Raw genomic sequence first — 25,444 nt, 5'->3', positions numbered from 1 at the left:
AGCAAAAAAATACTCACTCTATCCCAATTTCATCCTAGGCAGATCATATAAGCTTCTCTTGATTATTTACTATGTTCAGTACATGGAGCCGCCATGATTAAGGTTGCCGAAAAAAAAAATTCTGTGTTTTTATGAGAAAAATTTCTGATTTTTCGTGATTTTACCCAAAAAATTCTGTGATGGTTTTCTGTGACCTTTTTTTTTATTTATTTCATGAAAATTGAGATTTTTTACATTTTTTTTGAGAAAAATCAATTAAAATTATTAATCTTACTATATTTTCCAATTCAAAGAATGAAATCCAATATTTGTGTTGAAATAAAATTTATCTAGGATTTTCCCTTAAATTCCTAAAATTCTGTGAAATTATAGATTTTTCTGCGATCTCGGAAACTTTGTCCATGGTGCCACACGCAGGATTTTAAACTCGACAAGTTGAGGTTTGCCAAGAATTGTTCAATTTGCTGCTCGATTGCTTCTTTTCTACATTAAACATAAATCGCAGTCGAATGGTCATTCAAGCAATCAACTTACTTATTGAAAAAAAAACTTGCCTGACTTAGGGATCGATCCTCGACCTTCCTTGGTGACAAGCGAATACGCTAGGTTGTTCTAAATGAAATAAAAACTCGGAGCCTGGAACAAAGCACATAAACCCACATTTTGTGACTTAGCAAATCCCTTTTAGAGAACTTGTGTGCCCTTTTTGTGACTAAAGTCCCTTACAACGTACATGAAAGTCACTTTTGCAACTTTCAAATTAATTAAATTCATTAATTAAAGTTCACTAATGAGAATCGGGGCACAATAAGTCACCTACAACGTACTTACAAATCACTATTGCAACTTTCAAGTTCATCAATGCGTGCAATATAATTCACTCAAGGGAATAAGACAGCTATTTCTCTTTGTTATCCAATACGTAACTTTCAAAGCCTTCATTTAAGTAAAAATGTGACTTTTGGCTGCTTGGGTGATGTTGCATTGCTTCTGAAATTTGGCGATTTTTAATCTTAAAAAACTCAAAAGAAGAATCCAAGAAAGAACTAGGATTATAAATATGAATGAAAATACTTATGTAGCTTATAATAAAATTAAAAAAAAAATCGAAAAAGGATATTTGCAACTCAACAAAATGAATAGCTAGAATGTTTGTTTAAATTCTTAGTAAATAAAAATTAATGGATGAGTGATGAGGACACTTCAGACCTTATTAAAACCCAAAATTTTAGAACATGGCGTAAAAGACTGTTAGAAAACAAAGCTCACCACCTTCGTAGAAGGTGGAGAAAGATGTTTCAGTTTTTGTTATCCAATCCGACAGATGGGTCGTTGACTGACCTTCCCAGAGGGCCACGAATTTCAGGGGAGAGATGTCGACAAACTCAATCGTGCGTGTGCTCGTGCTCAAATTTTATGATACGATTAACTAGAACAATAATCATAAATCTGTCACGCTTCTTAGAAGGAAACGATACATACATAAATACGCCAGACAGACTACTAGAGATACAGACTACTAGAGATACAGACTACTAGAGATACAGACTACTAGCGTTATGCTTAAATTTATCAAATTGACAACATTATTGTTTAAATAGTCAATGGGATGAGCATTCCGAAAAAAAGTCTTTTTTTCTTTAATGCTGAACACATTTAGCAACGAGGTTCTCTGTATCTTGTATTTTCTTCCTGCATTTATGGTTTATTCAAGGTATTTTTTTTTTCAATGGCAAATTTGTAACCTGAACAGCGATGTCATTTTTTTGCCGGTATAATCAGTGTCAGTGTATCCCTTTTTGTTTCATTGGGACTCTTATGGATTATACAGATTTTCTAGCTGAACTGAAGTTGAACTATATTTTCATCCTGTAATCTTCTTAAAAGCTCTACCATTTAAATGCAGTAGCCTTCTTGTTAGTATAATTCCCAAAACGAACATAACGAATCTACCCCCAAAAAACCAAAAAAAAAATGGTCCGGCCCCAAAAATAAACACACAAAGAATCCACCCACGCGCGGCACAATTGTTGAACCATCTGCTAAGCCATCCATAACCGTGCGTCAGTCAAAACAACAATTGCTTCCAATTCCGTTGCTGCTCCTGCTACATTTGTCTTAGTCTATATAATAAACCCCACCCCCAGACGCAGAAAACAACAGACTGATATATCTGGATCTGGCAGAAGTGGCACCATTGTGAGATATGGCGTCAATTATAACTTTCAGCAAAAAATTTGCGCACTGTTTATCTGTTACAGTGAAAAATAGTTTTCAAATTTCCTAAAATTTATGTAAAAAATCTAAAATTTCCTTTTCCAAGTCGAATGAGAAAAAGGACAAAAATGTGAATTTCCAACGATTGAGTCTCTCTATTACACTCCTCGTTACCCTGACCCGATCATCAGCAGCATCGGTTTGTTTTTTTTTCCTCAACACGCCAATGGTTTATTTTTGTTTGGTCGAGAGAGATGTTGTTGGCGGGTTGTTGTAAGTTATTGACAGTAACGAAAATGAAAGAACAAAAAAAAAGAAAGCAGCAAGAAAACAATATCTTAGTTCAACGGCTTTGGCTGGCTGGTTGATTACGTAGGTCATTTGCATTGGTTCAACGGATTGTGTACTTTACTCGAACTATACTTCGGTCCTTCGCTCGGTCGGAATTGGATTTGACATTTTCCTCCATTGATTGTGAAAGTGGCCTTTATTCGTAACGGGCCCATAATCAATCGTCCAGCTGGTTTACGTCACGCTTTGCATAAGTAGAATCCTTGCAAGTGAACATTATGGGTACAGTTGCGATAGGTCGATGATGAAAGTGTGAACTGGAATCGCAACTATCCATATTTTGTACAAAAAACTCGTTTAAACACAAATAAACAAGCCTCTGATTGGTTGACACTAATTTCAATAAGCAGCATACATTTCGGATATGCAACGACAATTCTCAAGATTTTTATGCCGAAAACGCAAATAATACGACAATTTGAGAAAACTTGATGATTCTTCAAATCTGATCAATTAACCTTAAAACTTTTTTGTGTGTCTTTCTGCTCTTCAACTATTTTTTGTGTAATGCATTTTCGTGCAAGGTCTTGCACGGCGGTGTCCGAACCAATCCCGGTAACTGCTGGAGTGAGACAAGGATGTATTTTATCACCGCTACTTTACACAACCGGATATGCAGAGCAAACTCGACGACCTCACCGAAAGCTCCAAGGCAGCAGGTCTCAAAGTCAATGTCGGAAAGACCAAGTCGATGGAGATCAACACAGGAAATCTCTCCAGTTTCATGGTAGCTGGGCAACAAGTTGAGAAAGTGGAGTGCTTCCAGTATCTTGGTAGCCAGATAACGCCTGATGGTGGTACCAGGAAAGACATCGAAACCCGGATCAGATAGACCCTATTTGCGTTTGCAAGTCTCCGAAACATCTGGCGGTCACGCCAGATCCCACTACGAACGAAAATCCGAATCTTCAACTCAAACGTCAAATCCGTATTGCTGTACGGGTGCGAAACTTGGTGCACATATGCGGTAACGCGGAATATCATCCGCGCTTGGTGGCCTGGCAACTGGATCTCGAATAAGGAATTACATCGCCGGTGTCATCAAAGGGCGTCATCAAAGTGGAGATGGATTGGGCACACGCTGCGGAAAGATGAAAACGAGATATGCAGAGAGGCGCTAGATTGGAATTCAGAAGGACATCGAAGAAGAGGCAGACCCAGAAACTCGTGGCGGCGAAGCCTAGCCGCTGAAATCCGAACTGTCGACGAGAATCTTGACTGGGACCAGTTGAAGACGCTGGATCCGGATCGTCAACAGTGGAGGTGTTTTACCACGGCCCTATGCACCGGAGGATCGGCGCGGGATCATTAATCCTAAAAAATATGCTGTTAAATTATTCACAGAACTGTAAATTATAGACTAAGGAACTCGTTGCCCATATTTTGTTTAACTTTTGACGCCAATGGCTTTGACGTAGTGGTTAGAGGTCAAGTCATTTACGCCAAAGTTCATGAGATCGAATCCCGGTCATGGCATACATAGTACACTTCTGGTGGTTTTAGCATTTGTAAGATGCCATCATTACTTCGAAAGATGTGCGCTTAGAGTAAAGGAAAGAAGATCTCTTCAAAGAAACATGAAGTTTCACTGAGATCCTCTGTGTGTGTGTTCGTTTAAAAAAAAAAGTTTTTGACATTACAGGATGTTCTCCCACATAAAAATATTAGATTGCGCTCAGCAAATTTAAGTCGAATAAAATTCAAAATTGAGATCATGATTTCCAAATTCTGCAAGAGGAACTTGAAATGATGCAAAAGCAATGAATATGACCACAGCTCAATCCAAAACAGAAAGTGACAAAACTTTGAGAAAAAAAATTCCATTTGAGTGCATCAAACCATTTACAAATTGTAAATTCCATTCTTCGAAGAAATTAAAATCATCCGTAGTTAAAACAATTGTCATTTATTTAAAAATGCGTTTTAAGTATACTTAGTGACTGAAATAACGCGACATAAAATAGGACCGCTTTAGAATTCATGTTAAAAAAAAATTTAAAAAAAAAGTAATTCATAACCGTGATCGATTTGCAGGGCTAGTACTTGGTGGTATAACCTTTATTACGCATCACTTCTCGCACCCGGTTCGGCATCGACTCCACCAGCTTTTGGCACGTTCTCATCGGGATAGCGTACCACACCGCCTGGATTCTCTTCCACAGCTGCTGCTTGTTTTTTGATTTTTCGGTGTACACCTTACGTTTAACTATTTCCCATAGGTTCTCTATGGGATTGAGATCAGGGGACTGTGCTGACCACTCCATAACGTCTACCTTATTATCCTGGAACCACTTTTTAACCGTTTTAGCGGTATGTTTGGAGTCGTTGTCCTGCTGGAACTGCCACTTTAGGGGCATCTCCCACTCGGCGTGTGGCAGCATTACTTCCCGAAGTATCTGGGCGTAGAGATGCTGGTCCATAATCCGGTCGATCCAGTACAAGGGACCCACCCCGTACCAAGAAAAGCACCCCCACACCATGATGCTACCTCCTCCATGTTTGAATGTTTTATTTGTATACTGGGGCATATACGCACAGCCGAGTGGGCGATGGACCCAACTCTTTCCGTCCGAGCCGATGAGGTTCACTTTGGTCTCATCCGACCACAGCACATTTCTCCATAGTTTCTTCTTTTCCGGACCGACCCAATCGAAGTGGTCCTTCGCATACTCCAGCCGCGCCTTCAAGTGCTTCGGCGTTAGCATCGGCACCTTCCGGAGACTTTTTCCTCCTAGTCCCTTCTCCGCCAACCGTCGCTGAACCGTCCGAGAACTCACAGATAAATTCAGCTCGTCTCTGATCTGCTTGGACGCTTTGAAAGGGTCCTTTTGCGAGGCTCGCTTGATTGCCGAATCGTCCTTCGGCGTCGTTTTGCGGGGGCGGCCGGTCAGTTCCCGTTTACCGGTGCTGTGAAGCGCGTTGAAAACGAAAGTTTTCGACCTTCCTAAGTAGTCGGCAATCTCGCGTTGGCTTTTGCCAGTCTTGTACAGATTCCGGATGATCGCTTGCTGGACCTCCGTGCAGTGCTGTGCCCGACCCATCGCTTTTTTGCTGAAAACAGAGTAGGAGGAAGGAAATTTTTAATTTTTTGTTTGTTTTCATGATTTACATGATTAATTTTATGGGAAATACTTACCAGGACACGAAAATGGACAAACAACACCGAAAACAACACCTTTTCTTCAAATCTTGAGCGCTGAAAATGCCGGAACAGCCGAACCGATGAGCTGGTCTTATTTTATGCCGCGACTTTTTTCACCCTCTGACAGCTTTCTGGTCGAGTAGAACAAACGGGTTGCTTTGATTGCAACAAACGTGCAGTATACAAAGTTGGCATACTACAATAAGTGCTTGCCGCTAGGTGTCGCATATTATTATTTTTGAATTGGCAGTTTAAAAGTGATTTGAATATTTTGCATTAGAGCGGTCCTATTCTATTGTCCGACACTGTATGATTAACGGTTTCTGAAGAAATCTACATCAACAAGTATATTGTTAATTAATTTGTTTTTTTTTTTAAATCTAGTTATTAACTTTAGTAAACGACAGTTATAACACACTTGGTCATTTGGATTAGTGTATATTTGCGAGCATCTCTTTAGGACATTGATGATACCAAGTACAGATGCCTTTTCTAGGGTTCAATTCGATCGATGAGTTTGGGCGAAATTGCTAAGAATATTCATTTCGATTTTTTTTTATTCAAATATCTTTTCGGAAGTTATGCTTCCGTCATTCACATTTTTTTAATAGCGCATAGCGTGTATGAGAGTAATTTGTGTTTGACACTCATGGTCCGAATATTCTTATAGCAAACCATTTTAACTTTACATCGACAACGATGGGGAAAATGCTTCTTATTTTCACGAAAATTATGGAAACTGGAGCTCACGACGTACAGATTTTTAAGTTGAACTACAAAAAACAACACACTACGGAAACCAGTTTTTAAAACGTTATCAGGAATGAACAGGGTTGAATCAAAATCGTGCGACATTATGGAACACCCTTTAATTTTAAGAAGCCATTCAGGAGGAGTATTATAGATTGTTACGCTATGTGAATTTTAGATAGAAAATCTGATACGAATGTCTTACATAACGGGGAGGGGGATCGAAAATGATCGAAATTGCGTTACTTAATATTTGAACGGACTTCTACGAGACATGTGGTTCTAAAAACTACGAATACGTAAAATAATATAAAAAAAATTTAAATGATTATCACAGAATTTTCAACACAAATTTAGAAAAACAACTTGAATGATATGATAAGAATAATAAAAATGATAGCTGATAAATCTAGAAAAAATATTACTGTTTGCAAAACATAAGGTCATCCTTCCTCTTTCAAGACCGAATTTTTAAGACATTCCTTCCGAAAATAGAAAATTCTAATCAGACCCAGTTAATCAAATTAATCTTCGTTCGGGGAATCATCTCAGCTGTTATAATGAGAGATGAAAGAAAATCGATCTGCTCGCCTCTATTTGATATCGCTTAGCTGTGAATATTCAGTCAATTAGCACGAACCGGACCCAACTAAATGCGATACTATATAGCTGATGGGTTGAGCTTTCTTAGCATTTTGCTGGAAACTTGGAGCCGCTGCCGTCGAGATCAATTAGCAGATAAGATGGAACGGCTATCGTTAAAATGTTTTCACTGACCCGATACTTGAGCACTATTGCGCTACCCAAGAGTTTTCTTCCAGAAGGGGGTTTCTATTGGCATTTTGAAACGTATAAAATCAATTAATTTTCACTAAACGTATTTGAAAATTGATTTTATTATCAAATGTTTTAGTTTTGACTCAAATATGCATTTTACTTGTAAACTTTTGATTTCTATGTTCTAATGATCTGCTTTCCTCTCTTCTACTTCCAGCTGTGGCGACTAGTTCCAACCTCTATGGAGTTTCAGCTAGACAGCGCAGAGTACTGCCAGGCACAACACAAATAAGCTACACGCCCCCGCAGCCACCTCGTGGATCTCGTCGTGGCCATCCCAAAATTGTAAATTATTTTTTTAAAAGTCAAAATCCATCATCAGCTAGATAACTCAACAACGCAATTATCACCAATCTTCCGAAGAAAAAAAAATCATCCCAAGCCCTTTGGTGGTGGCGTCGTCGTCCTCGTCGTCATCCTGAGACCTTAGGCTGGAGAGAGCTCTAGGCTGCAGCATCCTGGTCACCTCATCGAGTGCATCAACCACCACCTTCATCTAGAAGCAGCGGCAGCAGCCACCAATTTTGGCACAGCGATTTACATCAATTCACTTATTCATTCATAGCCCCTCCCACGCGCTCTGCAAGGAAGAAGCGCCCTTAGGAACGGTTCAATTTTTCCCTCTCGTACGTTCGTTCGTTCGAAGTTTGGTGTTGGAAGGACGTGCTTGTGCAGCAGATTTAGTCAGTTTCCAGTGGAAGAATCTTTTTTTTACGAAAAAGCATAAGAACGGTTTCCGGTTGCCCATCTTTGTTGGGACCGCAAGAAAGGAAAATTCATATCCATCAATCGCTGTGAAGGAGACTGGACTCTGGTGAAGTAAACACAGGAAGACGAAGAAGAAGGAAGAAGGCAAGAGATAACACAACACAAATTGGAAGCAGGCTGAAGATAGCACTCCCGCATACTTACCCAAGTTTGATTCGTTACGTTTCGTTCCGTTTCGGGACAAGTGTCAATCAGATTTGAAGTCCCTTTTTGGGAGGTGTGAATTTGTGTGGCGATAGAGCAAAAACATCAGTTTGCAAGCATCCCTCAACGGCAACCCTTTACCGTTAATTGTCCATTAGTGCAAATTTGGAAGAACGAGCAGTTCGATTTTGGACATCGGAAAAACATTTCTGAGGTAAGTGCAATAAGCAAGTCTTTTCTTCTTTCGATTGAAATTTTAATGCCTGAAATTAAAGTTTTATTTTTGAAATCTTTTCCAAAAATTAGAAAAATATACATCAGGGCAGTCAAATAGGGCTTAGTTTCGGAATCAAAACCTTGGGGGCTAAAATCGTTCCTTAGTCTCTCAGAAGGACTCTCTTCTACCTCTGATAAATTATATCGGCATTAAACTCATACCATCTTACGGTCTTCAAATGAAGTGTGTAAAATTACGTCTACCTCAAAGTTAATCAAATTTGTAGAGCAATCGATGCATATGCAAAAAAGTTAGAGCAAACAAAGTGGATTTTGCCGTTCAGCTGAAGAACACATGATGCCGAATTTGAGGCTCGCTGAGCGACCCCTTGAGTTAAAGAGATGAGCTAAAATTTGGCATGAAGCCTTCTGGTAGTCCAAGGAACGATTTCAGCCTCCAAGGTTTTGATTCCGAATGACCCACATGACATGACCCTATTTTTTGACCACCCGACTATGTATATCAATTATTAAGAGCTGAGGTTAATAACATTCTCAAGCCGAGGATTCGCTTCTGATATTTTCCAGTCCAACTGAATCCCGATACTGACCGAGTTCTATAAAATATTTTTTTCAATTACAAAGAACAGCAAACAGACCCGGTTCCTTTTTTCATAATCCGTTATACGTTTTACCGTATATTTTTGCTTACTTTCGCGTTAATCAACCGGTCTATAGATCACATTTCTTGTGCCCTGCTATACAGTTGTTCCGTTAGAACTCGGAAGTCATTTGCCGTTTCAATGACACACACGCGCCTTTTCCACGAGGAACTATTTATAGATAACTCCACAACCCCCAGCCAGCACCATCAACCTAGCCCTAGCCCTAGCCACAAGTATATGGCGACCGTGAGTTGGTCGGTACACCGACAAAGGATCTCCACAGGTTTCCTCAACCTGGAGCCAACAGCAAGTTAGCTTTAGCGTGCCACCACTCTAGCAGCACGCCAAAGTCCTTGGCCATGGAAATGGCAGCTCGGACTCGAGTCGTTGGTTGGTTGTTTTTTCCTTATTTTTCTCATCTATTTCGTTTATTTTTATTCTGTCATCGGCGTTGTGTTGTGGACAGAAAACAAACGGCGAAGAAGGATTTAGAGTGAATTACACGGTATGGAGCTGGCGCAAATCAAGGACAAAACAAAAACTGGAAAAACCTTCGCTGCAATTGATGGTTTTTCGCGAGCTACTAAAATATTGCTTTTGCGGATTGTGAAATGTTTCGCATGGCTGACAGTAAAAGGACACTTTTAATACTGGAGGGCTGGATGATGGCGATGATGGGTGAACGATGGATGGTGGAATGGGTAGCAGCCAGCTGGGTTTAGGGCTTACGGATTGAGGGTCCTTGGAAGGTTCAAGGTGAGTTCTGAAGATAGCGCCCGATTCGTGCAGCCATCGTATATCATGGTCGTTATCATTAATGAGCAGTAGAATTCAACAGTGCGGCAGTTGTTTCAAAGGTTTGCTTGCCATAATACGGCATGTTTTATGAGTATTGCCTGTGGTTTTGGTTTGACCTTGGTGGTTTTCCGAATGAGACGTAATATCCCGGTTGGAAAACAGATAATCCGATTCTTAGAATGTTTCCACCAAAAGCTCAATTAAGGTTTCATCAGTCTAATTATGTGTCTCTTCTTAAAAGTTGATTAAAATGACAAACCTACAATCTGGTTCCGAAATCATCCCATTATGAGGATCAAAGCCAGAATGAAAAGTGAAAGAATAAAACGAATTTTATTAAAACAGCTACAGTGCATTTGGATTGAGTCCAAATGTGAGAATGTTCTGAGGGAGTGAGTGTTAATTTCAAACTTACTTTTTGAACTTATTTTTTTCACAATAAGAAATGTTACAATTAGAGATGTACCGAATAGTGGTATTCGGCGAACGGCCGAATACCGAAGATTGACCTTTCCAACTATTCGGCCAAACGAATATTCGGCCGAATATTCGGTCGAATATTCTATTGAGTTTTTAACGATAAAAAATTAAGCGATTATTTCAATGCTTTCTATTTCTTCCATATTAATGCCCCTCATGTTTGTAGTCGATTATTTTCAATCAGATGATATAATCGGATGATAAGTAGGGGTCTATCTGATTTTTAAAACGTAACCAATAACCGAGAAGACATCAGGTGACTAGTCGCTTCTAGGGCGTTTATCCACAAAGAGATTGCGTTCCTGTGAAATCTGGGACAAAACATGTTGAAACAGGTGCCAAGATATTTTAATTTGCTTCTTTGATATTGAATTAGATGAAGGTCGAATTTGAGCAAAATATCTTCGAAACAGCTGTTGAAAAGAAAGACGATTTTTAACCTTAAGCATACCATACTTTCAACCACACGTATCCATATGGTCATGCATTCAGGACGATTTTTGAAAAAAAAAATTTTTTTAAGGATAATATTTTATTGAAAACAAAATCTAAAAGTTTTTAAAAAGAAATTTGAGTTTTATATTTGATTTAGCAAATAATCTGACAAATTATGATAATAATCTGACAAAGTTTTAAACAATATCTGGACATCTCGGCCAGATTTGACTCTGGAATCTTAACTGGATTTATGGGCAAGCCTGAAAAAATTAAGAAAATCTGTAAAAAACTACAATCACAGTATAGAGCGATACTCGTCAGCATTCTCCTGTACGATCTACAGTGAAGGATACGCGGATACACCTTAGATGTTTTGCTGAAACCATAAGTTTTTGATGATTGTGTAGCTTTTTCAACATTACTTTTAAATATTTTATGAATTATTCAAAGACATTTGAAAAAATTTGCAAGTCTGTAGTAGATATTCGGCCTATTCGGCCTATTCGGCCGAATACTTAGCTCAACTATTCGGTGAGCCGAATATTCGGCTTAACGGTTTTTTGACGGTATTCGGCGCTGAATATTCGGCCGACCGAATATTCGGTACATCTCTAGCTACAATATTAATTAAATTTAAAAAACAATTACTATACTTTCCAAATAGTTTTGTAAATGTTCAACAGACAGACCATACTTTAGATGTAACATAAATCACTGAATTCTGCAAATTTGAACGTTCGTGGTTTAAGTATGCAAAGCACATTTCAATTTTCATATTGCCGGGTTTTCTGGTTGATATGTATACTAGCTGACCCAGTGTGCTTTGAATAGCGTCGATGTGGTCTAGTGGTCGTACTGGGTTCGATTCCCGGTATCGGCAAGAAAACTTTTGGGTTCGAATCCCATAAGTTACTCATATAACTGACTATTAATAAGAATGTTTAATCAGTTGCAAGCTGGCCAGGTATATAGGGGAGATGAGGGCATAACGAGCACCCAGGGCATAATAAGCACTCCTTTTTTCTACATAAATACGTATTTTCTTAAACAAATTTTCATAAGGACTTGTTTCGTACTACCTATAGTATTATTTTTCAAAAAAAAGTAATATCCTTCTCATCTTTACAGAAATATTAAATAATAACCAGCTAGGTTCTCAAGTGACGAAAATATTATAATTTTTGAGCACCACCAAATAAGCTTTTATGACCTTTAAATCATCTTGATCTGAAATGTACGCACTACAACATGATCTACACATTGTTTCTCAATTTTCAGCATCTTAAAATTTTTGATTTTTCACTTATATCAATTTTAAAACGCGTTTTTACTTTAATTTGTTCCCTGGAGGCGAACAGAGCACTATCAATGAAGGCATAATGAGCGTTTTCTGCCGGGAGATCTAGCAGCGAATTCAACTCGATGAAGTCAACTGAATAATAGAGCTACGGGTTGACTTGTTTCGTCTGTCGATTTGGCCTATTGGTAAGGTGTCGGAGAGGTAATCAGTAGACTCGAGTTCGATTTCTGTTCGAGGGGATTTTTTTTTGCACGTACCATTAATGATTGATTTTTTTATTGTTACATTATATGGCTAATAGCATCAAAGCATCATCCGTCAAACAAAACACCAGAAATATAATGTATGAGCATGTGTTAATTCTTTGAATTCTACAAACAGACCTAGATTATTTTGTTATTGCTTTGTTTGATGAATCTACGCCTCACAGTTTAGTGCAATCATGATCATGAATGATAAATGAAAAAAATCACCTCCACCTGGAATCGAACTCGAGCCTACTGATTACTTACCAATAGGCCTAATCGTCAGACGATACAAGTCAAGCTGTAGCTCTATTACTCAGTTGACTTTATCGAGTCGAATTTGCTGCTAGAATCCCCGGCAAAAAACGCTCATTATGCCTTCATTAATGGTGCTCATACTGCCTCGGGCGGTTTCTCATTATGCCTCTACAATGACTGGTTTTTAAGCTTTCGGCAAAAAAATTTAAAATGCATTTTTAAACGTTTTTATCTGCTTTTTCAAGTTTCATTCAATTAGGCAATAGACTATTTGAGTGTCTGAACACGAAACAATGATGTAATTCACGTATTACAGCTGTTCTCTGTGGTTAAATAAGCGTTTTCCTTAAGGTGGCCATTATGCCCCCATCTCCCCTAAAGAAAAAAAAAACATATCAATTTTTTTTTGTCGGAATACATCGGCTGGTTTTTTTTATTTTATTTTAGGGTTTCCTTAAAAATCATTCATGTTTATTTTGATAAAACTGACTTCAGTTTTGGACGAAAAAAGAATTTAAAAAATACAAAAACTCTTTTTGAATTTGCTGGTTTTTGCAGATAAAGTTAATAGATCCTGGTGAAATCTAGGCTTTTAAAACGAAATCGAGGCAACCGAGCCGAAGCAGACCTTTCCTAAATTTTGTTTCTGATAAACGCGGGCAATCTGCCAACCTTACTTATGTAAAAGCAAGTTGCTTTAACCTTCCAATGCTTTTCGGATCAATATGACTGAAGCAAGTATAAATGTATGTTCTATGAAAATAAAAGTAAGATGAACAAAAAAAATTGCGTTTGGAAAATCGGTTCATTGAAAAATGAGATACAGCGAAACAAAGCCATTATTCAAATACCTCTTTATAAGATAACCCGGTAAACTTCTTTTTACCTCAAAATTAATAAATCGCTTTAAATGTTTAACTTCATTTAAACGTACGTAGGATGTCCTTTACTTTTTCGTACTCATGAATCATTTTTTTATGAAATCGAAATTAAAATTGTTTAAGTTGTATCCCGTTTAAAGTTGATTTTGTATGGGGCTCCCCTTCCATGAAAAGTGAGAGCCTTGAAACTATTACAAAAATTATCTCTGACCCGTAAAACTCCCGGATTTAAAACTTCCATTGGACTAAAACATATTTATCAACGTCGGATAGGTGAATTCTTGATAAAATCATTGAATCAGCTTGATAGGGCAAACGAGTCATAACTTACAACCATTAAAAAATAAAATGTTTTTTGTTACTTTTTTCTTTAAAAACTATCTACAGAAAACCTGATCGAACATATCGAATTTACTTAGAAATATTGATAAATATGAATAAATTACCTACACCCATAGACGATGTTGCAAAAATCAAATGCCTATTTAGCAAATCTCTGTGCCAAAATTGCGCCAAAAACTGTTCTGTACCAAACATGATATGATTGGAAAAGTAATACGGGCATAAAGACTCGAACTTTCAAGCAAAATGATGCATGATCACTACATTCAAGAGAAACAAGAAAAGCATTTGATGGGATTTTCATCCTATTAGATGATTCTTCCCAAAAAATATTATAGTGAGAATCGAACTCAATGCAACATCTTATCTCGGCTTGCCAGACCGATATCTTGACCAGTGCGTCATCTGAATCGGTCAGCAAACGAAAGATTATTGTCATAGTCATTCTGATTTGTGTGTGTAGTTCAGTCAATTCAATCTCTGGTAAATAGGGATCAGTTTTTTTAATCACATTGTTTTGCTCATTTTTACCAATCTCCAAAATTATAGGAAAGTAATTGTCTATCAATAAAACTCAAATTAAACCGTCTTGTTATGAACATCGAGATCCTTCTGTTAATCAATTATATTTGCTTACATGCGCGATTCATCATCGAGATTCCGTAGGAGCAGCCTTTCAAATTATGATCAATTTTGTCTCGAGGGTTTACAATCACAAGCGGAACGGAATAATTTCCCAGAACTTCATTTCGGAACAATTTAACAGCGGCTCTGTTCAGCATGAATTGAAGGATGGAGAAAATAACGAATAATTACCATTGATTTTCCTTCCAACGAAATCGTTAAAACGTGAAAAATAAGCTTTCCCGGAAGATCCTGTCTTAGACGGAAAGCGTGTGTCGGTTATTATTCGCTGATGTGGCATGCACAAATCACAATCAAATCTCGACTGAATGTTTTCAAAAAAACATACGACGAGGTCATACCATTTGATGTCGGTCGCGAAATTATATGGCACCAAGACATACAAGTTAAAGGTATGAAGCATAGTGGAAAATTAGGTTGGAAAAGAAAACTCGGAAATGGTCGCTCTCCAAAGTTGAAGTACTTTTTCCTAAGGTGGAGAGAAAGAAGTCCCTTCTGATGAGGCACCCATCGTCATCCTTAGGTCATCGTTTGCCATTTTGACTTCTGCTGCGGCCATCAACTAACACGATTGTTGTGCAAATATGTGTTTGCGTTTTCCGTTTTCCTGGCCGAAGCCTTGAAAATAAAAGGGGCAACCTGTGTGATAAATGGTTCCTGGCGGTGTTGTATTTCACAATTCCGTATTAAAGTTCATTCCGTTTGATGTCTTTCTTCTGTTGGGGAAGGGAGAAATGGAAAAACTTTGTAGGGGCTTGACTTGGTGCGGAGGACGTAGTGGTTTGTGACTTGCACTCAACGTTCAGCCGATGATATCTTTTTCGAAAGATAATCCGATTGCTCAAAATGGTAAAATTGTTTACATTTTTCAAATAGTTTTTGTGTTTTGGCACTTATTTAAGAGTGCTGTGTAAAAAAGACAATTTAACAATATATTAATAGGAATTAAAAATAACCTAAAAATAAACTTGGGAAATAACGGCCTTGTAAATATTCCCAGAACTTTATCGATACTTACACTCAGAAAAATACTCTTAAGCATGCCATAAGATTCTCTTATAAACTGGCGCCATAAGAAAAATCAATGACATTCATAAGATTGTCTTATGAAGCGAATGAATTCTGAGATGAACACTTACTTCAATGAGAAGTTTCCGTTTTTCATAAGATGGTCTTATGGAAACATGAAATTTCATGTATAATAATAAAAATTCAAAATATTTGATATTTTCATTTTATTCTTTCGCAAATTTATGTGGAATAATTTCATGCATGGTCTCCATCAGCAGCACATTAACACCCGGTTCCAATTAAGTCACACACAATTAAGTTCCAATTTGTCACATCCGGATCTTTGACAAAGCGTCAATTATTACAAATCTTCAGAATCAGACTTAATTTAGGGGTACCTAAAAGCGGTCAAAGTTTCGGTTTTTACCCTTAAAAATCGCCAATGGGGGATCAAGAAATCGGAAAATCAAAATTTTAATTTTAATGCCAAATGTCTATGAAATGCATTAAATTCGACTTTTTGGGATTCAGTCGGTTTTTCGAAAAAAGCGGTTTTATGAAAAAAAACGGCGACGTCTCAGAATTCGATTTTTGATCAAATTTTTTTTTTCAAGATAATACCACATCTTGGTGGTTTGAAACAAGGAATTTTTTCCCCATAGTTTTCCACGGTGTCTTATAATTCAGTCATTCATTGTTTCAATCCTCCTTTATCCTGTGATGGAATAAGTAGGGACATGAAAACGTTTTTATTTTGTTTTCTTTAATCAAACGCAATGCTGTTGCGCTGGAAGGTTAAAGCCGGCAGTCTCAAATCGAATCATCGCAGCTGGCTTTAACATCTTATGCCAATAACGTTGAAATATTGAGAACTCATTATTGGAGTGAAGGTTGAATTTTGGGTGTATGTACTTTTTAATTCATATTATTCTTACGGTGCCATTTATGCCATTTTCATTATTTTTCTAGAGATGTTTATATTTGAACAACATACTTTTGGTGTTTTCGAAAATTAAATTGGTCCAGTGAAGGTGAAGAATATAAGAAATTGCAGAAAACCATTTGATTTTGGCACATTACCAAAATCGAACCGTGCTATAATCGAGAGGGCTCTCTATATACAATTTTATAATAATAGTAATAACGAATTATGCATTATGAAAAAGTACGATAAAACGACATGTAATAAAAATACAAATTTAAAAAAATACCGAATTCAGGACGGAGCATCACATAAAAGTTAAAAAAAAATCAAATATCAATAATTTCAATTAAAACCTTCTATTTTATTGTATTTTGGTATTTTCGAGAAAATCGAAGGGTGAAGGGGGGTGACAGAAGAAAAATTTAATGTTGGTCTTAGAAAGTTAATAAAAAAAAAAACAAAAGATAATTAAATGTCAAAATCAAAGAAACAATGATAATAAAAAAATGATAGAAAGAGGAAAAACGAAATAACAAAAAAAAAGGAAAAATGGAGCAAAAAACGAAAACAAAAAAAAATTGAAAAATAGAAAAATAGGCGAAGAAAGAGTAAGTTGAAATAAGGGAAAAATATTAAATTTGAAAAAAATATATAAAATAAACAAGAAAAATAAACAAACATCAAAAGGAAAAAAAAACAAAGAATAAATAAAAAATGATGACAATAAAGAGAAAACAATTAAGATTTTACTATAAGCGGAAAGATATTAGTGAGAAGAAAAGAAACATATCTTAAGTGATAGTAAATATAAAAATAATTAAAGCATGATTCTATCAACTAAGTCTAATCGACATAAGGAGGCACTGGGCATGATATGAAATCTGACAAAAATCCGTTGGAAATATACTACGGCATTTTTTAGCTTAGCCGGTAATACTTCGGCCTAGAAATTCGTAGATTGTGATCTCAAATCCTTCATACTGTAGTCGGTAGCTTTTAACATATTCCAAATTTCGTTCATTTAACTTTTCTTAACTTCTTGATAGACCTATTTTTAAAAAATATCAGGATGTGAAGTTGTTAACTCGACATTTGAGAAACTCTTTAAAACAGTTTTTTCCCTTAAAAAAAGAAAAACAGCTTAATTGTATAGTCAAACATCATCCAAAGTTGTTCATTGTACACTAAAGATTTTTTTTAACGCTCATTGATTTTGTTCAGTTTTTTTCTTACAAGACTTCTATTTTCCCTGGTTTATGCCATAAACACGTTTCATTTTCACGTTTCTCGCGAATTAACACGTTATTTACGAGAAAATATATATATATATAAAATATAAGTCCTGCATGTAAACGGCGGATTTGATAAAGCGTAAAAAACCATTGTGTAATATATATTTAAAATTTGTTTTTCAAAATTTGATACTTCAAGAAAACTTCCATCATCGTATGCTTAGGACAATTGAGTCTTAAAAAGGGATATAGAATACAAGGCAGTTTATTTAGGATTCAAGCGAAAAATTATGATCTTTAATCATTTGGAAGAAATTTAAACAATATTTTCTTAACTAAATAAGAATCTTTCTGTTTTCTGCTAAGAACATTAGAGTTATTCAGTAGGGGAGAATGGGGATACTTGATGCCCTTTTCTTATTTTCATCATATCTTTTTGGGAAAATTTTCTGACAGCGTGTAATTTCAAGTTTATATACTTCGAAAGTAAGAACGATACATGAACTCGTAGATAAACTAGAAGCATTTTCGTGAGACTTAAAAAATGTGATATTTTTTAAGTTACAGGCGACTTGATCCTTTACTAATAGAGACTTGATCCTTCATTCAGGGTGAACATTTGACATTCCTGTTCCGAAAAATAGCGAAGGAATCAAGTATCCCCTATTGTTTTATATGAAATATGAAAAATGCTGCATATTTTGAGAAAAAAGTTCTTGAAAGCTATTCTGTATTGATCCAATGAATTCAAATTGAGGCTAAAGTTTGATTTTTTCTAGTGTAAGTTAGTGAACTTTGTATTTCAGTATTCCAAGAAAAAAAAGCGGGACATTTTGAGAAAAAAGCGGGACAGCGCGACATTCTACAAAAAAGCGGACATGTTTAATCGGAATTAAAATGTTCAATATAACAGGTAACGGGGCCCCCTTGAAATGATATCTCGAATAGTTTCACTCTAATATAAGGGGGCCCCCTAGAGTAGGTATTGCAGAATTTTTCCCGCATTTTTTGGCTAAACAAATTAGCACAAATTTTTACAATACCTGGCAATATCTAAGCATTTGATTTCGAGTTTTGCACTTTTAAAACTGGTCAAATCTTAGCAGAATTCGATGATAAATAATTCGAAAAAAAAAATCTCTAAGAAAGTGACTAAAACCACCTTTTTTTATCGAAACACGTCAGCAGCGTTCGAATCTCTTTTCAAACGCCCAAAAAAAAATTCTGATAAAAATCACAGAAAAATTGAGCCTTATTTAGTCCTTAGTTTGCTTTATATCATGGGTGGCCAACATTTTCAACAGTCGGGCCAAATTTTGGAAATGCGATAGACTGGCGGGCCACACCACCATTTTTTTTTCATTTTCCGAGCAAATAATTTCAGATGTCGCTACTAAATCGGCAGCGCTGCCCAAAAAATGGAAGATCAGTCATTCATTTGCGAACCAAGTTTTTAAGAAATTTATTTTAAAATAACTAATTCAAAAGTTAACCAGACCTCCATCATTGATAGTTTCAAAACTGAACTAACTTCAACAATTCAAAATGCAGTTTCAAATGAAATGCATACTATAAAATCGGATTTTCAAACAGTGACCGCGGCTATAGAAACATCCCAAAAATTCTCGCCTTCAAAATTTGACACTATTCAAATAGATTTTAAAAATTTAAAGTAGGGAATGAAATTCCAATATATGAGGTTAATTCTTTTTTATTAATTCGAAATATGTGAGGTGATTGAACTCAAAAAACGCAATCTTTTTTTTTTTGAAGATGATGAAAAGTTTGAGAGAAACAAGAGAATCAATGTTTCAAGCGTAAGTTTCATGATTTTTTCAAAAAAATCATTGATTCTCATGTATCCTTAATCTTTTCGTCATATTCGAGAAGTTGATTTTTTTAAGAAATTTTGAGAGCGATGTTTTATTTTTTTTCAATTTGCACCAGTTCAAAAGTCATGATTTAAATAAAAAATTTCAAAAAATTATCAAAAAATAACGGCACATTTTTAACATGTAGATATGCCTATAACAGAATAATTGTTTTAACAGGAGAATAAAAACGAAAATTTTTAATTGTTTCGAACTTTTGCGAAATTATCTTAGATATGGGAACAATTTTATTATCCGACGGATTTGTTACAAGGACAAGGTTCCTAAATTTTCCATAGGATTACAAAATTTGTGTATTTTTGCGACTTTAAAATAAAGGGTTTTTTGCAGATTTCATTTTTTTCTGAGGCGTTTGATATAATATTTTTCCGCCCAAAAAAATGAAATCCACATTATTTTGTAATTTTTTAATGGATATTATAACATGGCATATCAAAACGCAGTGAATTTCAATAGCTTTTTCAATAAAATATTTTTAAAAAAAGTTTGTTTCGAAATATCATTAATAAGCTGCAAAAACTATCAAATTGTACCTTCTGCAAAAATGAGAAAATTTAAAAATTTGGTGAACATCTGAAAATACCCTACACAAATTGTCATGTAATGGATGTATCTATTTTGTCGTGATATTTACAGTAAATATTTCATTGATTTCAATGGAAGCTGACAAATGAAGTATATTCTCCTATCTAAATGCCTAAAATTCTAAATTTTGACAAATAAGTTGTTTAAGTCGTATATAAACCAATTATAAACCAATCAAACTAGTGTCATGCAGCCATTTAGAAGCTCTTATTGCTTCAAGAATAATGGTAGGTAAGTGGTAATAAAATAAGAAAAAAATATCACAATACACATCTGTTAATCGAAATTACAGTTCATATATGAAAAATTAGAAAATTTAAAAATATACAGGTTTTTGCTAATTTCAATTCGAATTCTTAGTTATTCTAAGTCAAGTTATTAGCTGTTTAACAGAGGTATGTCTTTTCGCATTGATGAACAATAAATTCAATTGACATCCCTGCAGGGCGCTTAGCGAGGTAATATATGACTACTTTTCTTGCAATACTTCGCGAGGCTCCAGCAGTGATGTCAATTGAATTTGTCGTTAATCAATGCGAAAAGGCATTCCTCTGTTAAACAGCTTATAACTTTTTTGCCTAATAAGATACAAAGTTACGGTCTTCGACAAAGTTGTTCAGCGGAAAATTTCCCTTAGGAATTTTATAAATTGGCACACAAACAGTCAGCTGGCTCGGTTCCACAGAAGAAACTAACACGATGTTGATTTTTCAGTACAAAATATTCAATTTTCTCATACAAACCTAAAAGTTCAAATTTACTCATGTAAACGTTACTTAAAAATTCTACAAAAAATCATGGATGAGTTTTGGACCAAGGCGAAGCTTTTTAGACCCCAGGGTTTGAGAAATTCAAAAATGACCCCAAATTGACTCAGTCTATTGGTACAGATTTTGATAAATTTCATTTCCAAATGGTACAGAAACCAAGAAAAAACCTCAACTCTTAAATAAAGCTTACACCACATGTAACATTTTGGAAAAAGCTTAGAGGGCCACAAAAAGACAGCCGCGGGCCACATGTGGCCCGCAGGCCATGGTTTGGCCACCCCTGCTTTATATGGTCCGTTTATTTTAAAAACCCGGGCATGTCCGAATAAATTCGAGGAATCTGGAAAGCGTACCCTTCAATAAATAATACTTCACTTTTTCTCGTGTATTGAATTAACAAAATATTTCAGGAATTTTCAGCGAATCAAGCATTATGTTCTGATAAGGAAGAATTTTCTCCTCATTAAAAAAAATGAAACGAACTTTATGGGGGGATATAATTACTTTTTCATAGATATGTAAAAATTTAAAAAAAAATCAGAAATTATCAGATTTTGAAAGAAAATTTACACAAATTTGAAAAAATGAAGAAAGTGAAGAAAAACATCTAAAATCCTTTAAATCGTAATTTTGTTGTGTTTTGTTGGGAGTAAAAATAATAAAACCAGGAAATCTGAAATGCTCACTAAGGAGCATAAGTATGAGTATGCAAAATAAATGTTAGTTTTCCGATTATTATTGAAATTTGCGTTGATTTATACACTCTACATCCTTTTGAATTTTGAAAAAAAAAAACAAAAGGAAAAGTAACTGTATAGTTGATTTAATAGGATCAATCGGCAAAATTGAGTTCCGGTATTGAATTTTTATTCCAATTTCAATCTAAGATTAAAAATTCATTAAATTTATGTTTTCGACCGTGATTGATGTTTTTAGTAATTTTGGCTATTTTTCGGTCTAGGGATTCAATCAAAAGTTGGACAAAAACAAAATTTTAACACAAAGTTGTTAAACAACGGACAGACAATTCCCTTGAGAAAGACCACCAAAAATGGTCGAAACGTCGGGCATTTCAAAAGCTAAGTTGTTTGATTGAATCCCTAGACCGAAAAATAGCCATAATCACTAAAAAACATCAATCACTTAATTAATAATTCTCAAAGAAATTATCTTGAATTCAGCATATCATTTTTTAAATGACCATTCTCAAATTGAGCCGAAAAAAATATCAAATTCTTCTTTTGTCATACCCAATCCCCCCCTCCCCCCCCTTTTAAAATTTCCGAAAACCCCATGAAACATTCAATAAATTATAAGAAAATATTTAAACAATTTATAGAGCAAGAAACAAAACGCGGAAGATGGGATCGTTTTTACCTATCATATTCGTGATTTTAACAAATTTTTGATCTGAAATAATTCGATTTCTCGATTTTGGTCAATTAAGATGTAATTTTATTGCATACAAGGTTTTGTTCAATTTATTCCAATGACGGTTGAATATATTCAAATATATTCATAGGAATTGCCCCGGGCTTAATCCAGCCCTGCCCTTCAGAGAAATTGAAGTCTTATATTTTTAGATTTAGCATTTTTTTTTCATTCAATGCCATGCCATATACAAAATCACAAAATTCTCGGAAGATTTTTTAAATTCTTCTAATATAATAAGAAGTTCAAAAATCCCTTAAAAGACAAGAATACGATAGGTCGGTACAAAAAATGTAGGTACCTACAGGTTTAATCAGCTGAATTAGGGTGAACCGTTTCACCTTTTTTGTTTATTGAATTAAGGCAAACAGATAAGATACCCAGTAATTTTTCTCAATCTTTTCATGTTCCGCATAAATCAACGCGTCGAAAAGGAGGCCATAATTGTAAAATTATCAACTTTGGTGACGCAAATTTGGTAGAACTATTAAAAAAAAAAACCAGAAACTGCTTCTAAAAACAGGTTCTTCTAATGGCATCATACTTTTACCTGTCCCACTTCCAATAATCAACCTTTTCTGATGGTTTTGTTTTTCCCATTGCAGGTAATCCCAAATTTGACACACAACGACAAGAAACGGGAAGCGATCGTCACAATAAGGAAGGCAGCCGAAGGATAAAGATAAACTGAGGAAAAGCCATCAGCTGTACTGTACTGAACCCAGTTCTATATCGAGATCCCGACACTGAGGCAGAGAACTTTTGCTGTGACAGTTGATTCATCACCATCATCATCACTGTTGTTCCGATTGTTGACACACGAGAACGAACGAGATATTCTCCGTCTCGAGAGATCGGAAGGGATTCATCTTGGAAGCGCACCAGCAGATAAGACCGATCTCCTGCTCCGAACCCATCAAAAATCATCCGGAGAACTGTGTGATATCGTGGCTGCCTGGGCAGATCCGAGATTCTGTGGTGCAAAAATTCCGACGCAATTTGGTGTTCCGAAGTGAAATAAGAGTGATCCCATCTGACTTAGATTTCGTGAAATCGAACCGAGAAAAGCGTACCGAAGCAAAACAGTGGAAAATAATCTATCGAATTGTTCTATAATTTGTGATATAGTATACAGCTTATTTGTTTTAAGAATTTGATTTTAATCTTGTGTGCGTCGTAAGGAAGGTAGAAGCTATTCCGTGGGGCTTGTTGGATTTTTGCCAATTTCGGTTTTTGAACAAGCATCCAGTAGGGCCGGTGTGTTATCATCGTAATTCAGGATCCAGAAAGGAAAACAAGGCGAGGATATCTATCTATCTAACCCCACAAAGTCATCAAAGCAGCTACAACGACGGCAGCGGCATCCGTAAGCGAGCGACCGAGAGGGGACAATTTGCGGCAGCCACTGCGGACCCTTCAGCTTCAGCAGCAGCAGGGATCGGCAACAACTAACTTTCGAGGCGGCGGACAACGATTAATGACAACCGTCATCATGCGTCAGAAGGACATTCGACCTGCTCCGGCCCGGATCGAGTTTAAGGGCATGAAGTTCCTGATCACCGACCGTCCATCGGATCACAATATCCACTCCTATATTGCGGTAAGTGGCACTTCCTATAACGTTACTTCGGTACCTAACTGTGTGGGTTAAATGGTTGGTTGGGTTTATCTACAAAAAAATAACTGAGACACACAGAACACACTGCTAATTTAATATTGATACATGGGCCCGTTATCTGCGAATGAATATTCTTGCTTTTTTTTGTCTTCTGGTGCTTATCAGTAGAATGCATTAGGACGACTCGTGTGTGAAGATAAGATTTATGGAATTTTGCAATACCTATTTTGGGATACACATTAGTTTTCGGTTCTGGCTTAATTTATAACATACCGGAATGTGGTAGTGACCTAGTATTAATGATCTGCTCATTTTTTTTTTTAAACCAGATTATGGATGCATATTGTTATTATTGAATCCAAACTTCATTTTTGAATCAAAATTCTGTTTCATTGCTTGTAATTTAGAACTTAGAAAAGGAATTTGGAATAACAATTTGACAAAAATTCAAGTCAGAACAACGTCAATGTTGCTTCACAGTTTTTTTTAAATTCTAAACTGAGCCATCACAATTAGCTTCGACAGTTAGCAACGTTTAAGCAGAGAGTTCCTAAATGAAACTGTTCCAAGATCCTAGATCGGCCTAGTTCCTAATATCGACCCTTATTCTTGTTTTCGATCGAATGGCATTCGTTCGAAAGTTTTGCAATTTTGCATTCTTGTTTTCGTTCGAACGAATGAGAGCCGCTCGATCTTTCGGACATCGTTCGTACGAACAAAAAACTGCATTCCTGTTTTCGATCGAAAGTATTTTTTCTATGGACTGACAAACGCGAGTCTATTGCTGCGAATGATGATCGTTTAAAACAATTGGTGGAATTTAATGCAGATGCTGCGAACGGAATTCGTTGAAAGAGCCAAAAATGGAAAAAATAAGTTACGAAATTGCAAAAGGGGCCCGTTTAGGCTGTGGTTCAAATAAAAAAAAATTGTTCATAATTATTAGATTTGATCGAATTGTTGCAGACATGTTTTCCAGTATATGAAATTTGTGGTATGTATGTATGTATGTATGGTTCCCCCATCGGTAGCAAGGTCCTGCCTATGTCTGTGTGGCTTGGCCTTCGAATTAAATTCTAGGGCTTCCACGGCCGATGGTTCGTCGAAGGAAGGCATCCAACCCTCAGAAACGTACAATGGTTGGCAACCCACTCCGCTTGCAATAGTTTCTTCAGGTTATCCCTAGATGCATTCCCTCTAAAAAATCCCTACCCCAAACGATAGAATATGGCCGTAAGGAAAATTACTCACAAAGTCTGATTAATATGATTATATGAATGAATTATAAAAATTTGAATGGTGTTTTGTTTTAAAAGGATACGTATCTGAAAGGATAAAAGTTAATATGCATGTATGTATAACTAAACCAGTATGTATACAAGTTTATTCAGAGCTTTGGAACTATGAAAAGAAATAAATAATCATTTGAACATGATATCAGAAATAGACAGCAACTAATACTTATCCAATTCGATTAGATGTTCTCTGACTGGAAATAATCAA

General features: G+C 36.0%; 1 protein-coding gene across 3 annotated transcripts in view; it reads left to right on the top strand.

The window, feature by feature from the left end:
* LOC129744605 (PRL-1 phosphatase-like) overlaps positions 1–25,444 on the top strand; it is a 61,238-nt gene that overhangs the window by 21,420 nt on the left and 14,374 nt on the right. For all 3 annotated transcript variants that reach the window (XM_055737222.1, XM_055737221.1, XM_055737223.1), the window contains exons 2-3: positions 7,455–8,423; positions 22,929–23,923. In XM_055737222.1, coding sequence (XP_055593197.1) covers positions 23,801–23,923 — 123 coding nt within the window. In that variant the 5' untranslated portion in view covers positions 7,455–8,423; positions 22,929–23,800. The remainder of the gene's footprint in view (positions 1–7,454; positions 8,424–22,928; positions 23,924–25,444) is intronic.

This window comes from Uranotaenia lowii, chromosome 2, assembly GCF_029784155.1.
Source record: "Uranotaenia lowii strain MFRU-FL chromosome 2, ASM2978415v1, whole genome shotgun sequence".
Lineage (NCBI taxonomy): Eukaryota > Metazoa > Arthropoda > Insecta > Diptera > Culicidae > Uranotaenia > Uranotaenia lowii.
Note: the sequence above shows the minus strand (reverse complement) of the source record. Positions and strands in the feature narration are given on the sequence as shown.